The following is a 3,515-nucleotide window of genomic DNA, read 5'->3' on the forward strand; positions in this document are numbered from 1 at the left end:
ACCTCCCCGCCCCCCGCTCCCCGCCCCCGCCCGCGCCCGCGCCCGCCGGGTTCACACGGAAGCCCGGAAGAGAAGGAGGCGCCCGGAAGAGGGGGGCGGTCGCGGCCTCATTGGACGAGGTGTCTCCGCCTCACGGCCGGAGGCGGGGCTTCTTTGCGCTAAAAAGCGGGACCCAGCGGCCGCTAGAGCGCGCGGGTTTAGTCGCGATCGGGTGCCGCTTTTCCGTCGCTTACCGAGGTCCGCCGGGTCATGGTGCCAGCCTGACTGAGAAGAGGACGCTCCCGGGAGACGAATGAGGAACCACCTCCTCCTGCTGTTCAAGTACAGGGGCCTGGTCCGCAAAGGGAAGAAAAGCAAAAGACGAAAATGGCTAAATTCGTGATCCGCCCGGCCACCGCCGCCGACTGCAGTGACATCCTGCGGCTGATCAAGGTAGCGGGAGGCCCGGGCTCCTCCTGGGGCGGGGGGTGGGAGGTGGGGAGCGGCTCCGGCAGGTCCCCCTCTCTCCGCCCGCCTCCCCCAGCCTCGGCCGGGCCGCTCTGGGCAGGATACTGGGAACGAATCGCCGCCCCGCCCACCCCGTTCCCTCTGAGCTGCTTGGGTCTGGGCCTCACTTAGTTTTCTGCTTCTTTCCCTTTCTCCCATGTGCATCGTCCCAGGAACTGGCTAAATACGAATACATGGAAGAGCAAGTGATGTTAACTGAAAAAGGTAACGCAGCTGTGGCTGGGCGGGGGAAGGGTGTCCGGTACTTGTCATCTTCACCGAGGCCATCACTGTGTGTCCTTGCTGCCCCTTCTTGCAGATCTACTAGAGGATGGTTTCGGAGAGCACCCTTTCTACCACTGCCTGGTTGCCGAAGTGCCCAAGGAGCACCAGTCTCCGGAAGGTAACCGCCCTCCCCTTCCAGAAGCCAAACACCGACTGTTGTATAAAACTTATAGTGTCTGTTGTGTAGAACCACTGACAACACAGGCCAGAGTTACTGAGAAATTGGCCAGAAATAATAGCCAGTGTTCAAACTACTGAGGAAAAAGAAAATAGATGTGCTGCACATAATAATAGGGCGGGTTGAAAGAGCTGTTTAAGTAAGTATCAGAGTGCTGTGGAGACCCGGAAGAGTTTGAGCTGTTTTAAGTAAGTATCAGAATGCTGTGGAGACCCGGAAGAGTTAGGTATAATGTCATTTGTTGTAATTCAGTTTCATAAATGGTTCTTGTTTGACCCTAACGTAACCTTTTTTGTAATTGTGTTAAATCACATTTTTTTCTTTAATTTGTCCCAATCTTCAGGTTACAGTCTCTAGCTTCGCCATGTACATGGCCCTTCCGTGTACATGGATGGGCGGGGAGGTAACTAAAAGATCCTTTACACAATAAAGTAGATGATCATGATAAATGAGGTAAGGTCCTATTATCACACACTTAAAACACGGTAGATCAGAAACTCCAGTATACTCTCTTCCTGTGTTTGCAAAGGACTATAAAGTGGCTAGAAAGTTTAATTTGAAACCTTTGCCTCCATTTGAAATTATAGATACCCTGTAAGAGGGTGTCAGGTTGTTTTATTTTTTTGCTGGTCCCTGTTGACTGGTCAGAAGACAGAGCTAAAAGGGGAAGTTGTTTGGGTGGGTGCTTCATTTTTTTCTGAAGTCTCTTCCCCAAGCTAGAAGAAATAAACTCAAAACATAAGGGATGAGGTACTTTTTGGAGGTATGTGGATGTTACGTAATACCTGTTTCTGGGTACCTCTGCTTCTTCTGGCTTAAAACTGGGGAGAGCAAATTGAAAATCTGTGAATTGGAAGGCAAGTTCTGAAATTAAACGTTGCACTTTTGGCCTGATGTCCTGACCTTAAGGAAGCAGAGTTTCTCAACTACAAATATTTACTATTCTGAACTGCCGTGTAAACCCGACTTATTCCCAAGTCAACATACCAATATATCAATAGGATGTGAATAATGTGTGTGTTTAGTTTAAGACTATAGCAGTTTTGCTCTGGCAAGTAATGAAAGCATTCTCACGTCCTGAGTGTGAGATCCAGCAGATTGCAGAGTGGCCAGTCCACGATTTTAGCCTCGCTTCAGCTAGCTCTAATGTGTGCTTTTTGCAAATACATGTTCTGAGAACAGTGAGATCATCCAACAGTGGCCTGGACTGCACTAGCATAAAAATCAGGAGACAGTCCCGACTCAGTGGCTACTTATTTCTGCAATACATGCATGTCTGTTTTTTTAAAAACCTATGATAGACTTCTGATTTTGCAGCTACAACTTCTGTGGGTTGCTTTTCGTCCACATCTCATGTGATACTCTTATTACAGGACACAGTGTTGTGGGTTTCGCCATGTACTACTTTACCTATGACCCATGGATTGGCAAACTGTTGTATCTTGAGGACTTCTTCGTAATGAGTGATTATAGAGGTATGGCTGAGTTTAGGAGGGGTTTGCTCTGAAGAGAAACCAGGGCTTAAAGTACTAAAGAGGACTTTTTAAACGGTACTTCTCTTTTAGGCTTTGGTATAGGATCAGAAATTCTGAAGAACCTAAGCCAGGTACGTCTTGGTTTGGGAGGGGGGTGGGTTTGGCTTCCAAGTTTGTTAGGGTTACTGAATCATTTTATTTTATTTTATTTCATTTTTTTTTTACTGACTCATTTTAATGACTGAATCAGACTTGAGTCTTGGAAAGCAGGTGGAAATGTCACCGAGTTTGTTTTACTCTCCCTTACAACAGGTTGCGATGAAATGTCGCTGCAGCAGCATGCACTTCTTGGTAGCAGAATGGAATGAACCATCTATCAACTTCTACAAAAGAAGAGGTGCTTCTGATCTGTCCAGCGAAGAGGGATGGAGACTCTTCAAGATCGACAAGGAGTACTTGCTAAAAATGGCAGCAGAGGAGTGAGGAGTGCTGGTGCAGACGATGACAGCTTCCATTCTATTTTAGATTAAATTCTCAACTGATCTTGCTTTCTGTCCTGCTTGTAGTCAAATAATAGAATGAACACCCATTCCAAAGCTTTATTACCAGTGGCGTTGTTGCATGTTTGAAATGCAGTCTGTTTAAGATGGCAATCTTGTATGCAGTTTGGAGTCAGATTTCTCCTTGAACATCTTTTGATAAACAACAAGGTGGTATGATCTTAATGTATATGAAAAAAACTTCATTCTTGTGAGTCATTTAAATGTGTACAATGTACACACTGGTACTTAGAGTTTCTGTTTTGATTCTTTTTTTAATAAACTGCCCTTTGATTTAATTGGTATAAGCATTTTTACTAATCTTTATTTCTCAAGACGTTTTTCTTGCTTTTAAATACGAAATAAAAATGGCCAAGAAACATAACTTGATAACCTTACAATTATTGAAAAAGTTTTTAACCCAATTTAAAGTGGTCACAAGCTGTTCTCAAAGTCTAGAAAGAAGCCAGTTGAATTCCATGGTTTTATAGGTAGCAGTGTGTAAAATGACATGGTTTTATAGGAGATCCAGGTTAGAAAGCGAAGCCCATG

At 45.4% G+C, this 3,515-nt stretch overlaps 1 protein-coding gene across 1 annotated transcript; it reads left to right on the top strand.

The window, feature by feature from the left end:
* Nucleotides 1–155: 155 nt before the first annotated feature.
* On the top strand, nucleotides 156–3,268 carry SAT1 (spermidine/spermine N1-acetyltransferase 1). The gene is made up of 6 exons (XM_035000870.1): nucleotides 156–432; nucleotides 660–711; nucleotides 806–889; nucleotides 2,323–2,424; nucleotides 2,515–2,555; nucleotides 2,737–3,268. The coding sequence occupies exons 1-6, from the start codon at nucleotides 367–369 to the stop codon at nucleotides 2,905–2,907; spliced, it is 516 nt and encodes a 171-aa protein (XP_034856761.1). The 5' UTR covers nucleotides 156–366; the 3' UTR covers nucleotides 2,908–3,268.
* The last annotated feature ends 247 nt before the right edge of the window (nucleotides 3,269–3,515 follow it).

The sequence above is a fragment of the Mirounga leonina genome, unplaced genomic scaffold (genome assembly GCF_011800145.1).
Source record: "Mirounga leonina isolate KUSES-001 unplaced genomic scaffold, KU_Mleo_1.0 Mir_101595, whole genome shotgun sequence".
Taxonomy (NCBI): Eukaryota; Metazoa; Chordata; class Mammalia; order Carnivora; family Phocidae; genus Mirounga; species Mirounga leonina.

Coding starts and splice junctions, on each gene's coding strand:
- SAT1 (XM_035000870.1), top strand. CDS start 367: ATGGCTAAATTCGTGATCCGCCCGGCCACCGCCGCCGACTGCAGTGAC. Junction 890..2,322: donor GGAGCACCAGTCTCCGGAAG/GTAACCGCCCTC, acceptor CTCTTATTACAG/GACACAGTGTTGTGGGTTTC. Junction 2,556..2,736: donor TTCTGAAGAACCTAAGCCAG/GTACGTCTTGGT, acceptor CCCTTACAACAG/GTTGCGATGAAATGTCGCTG.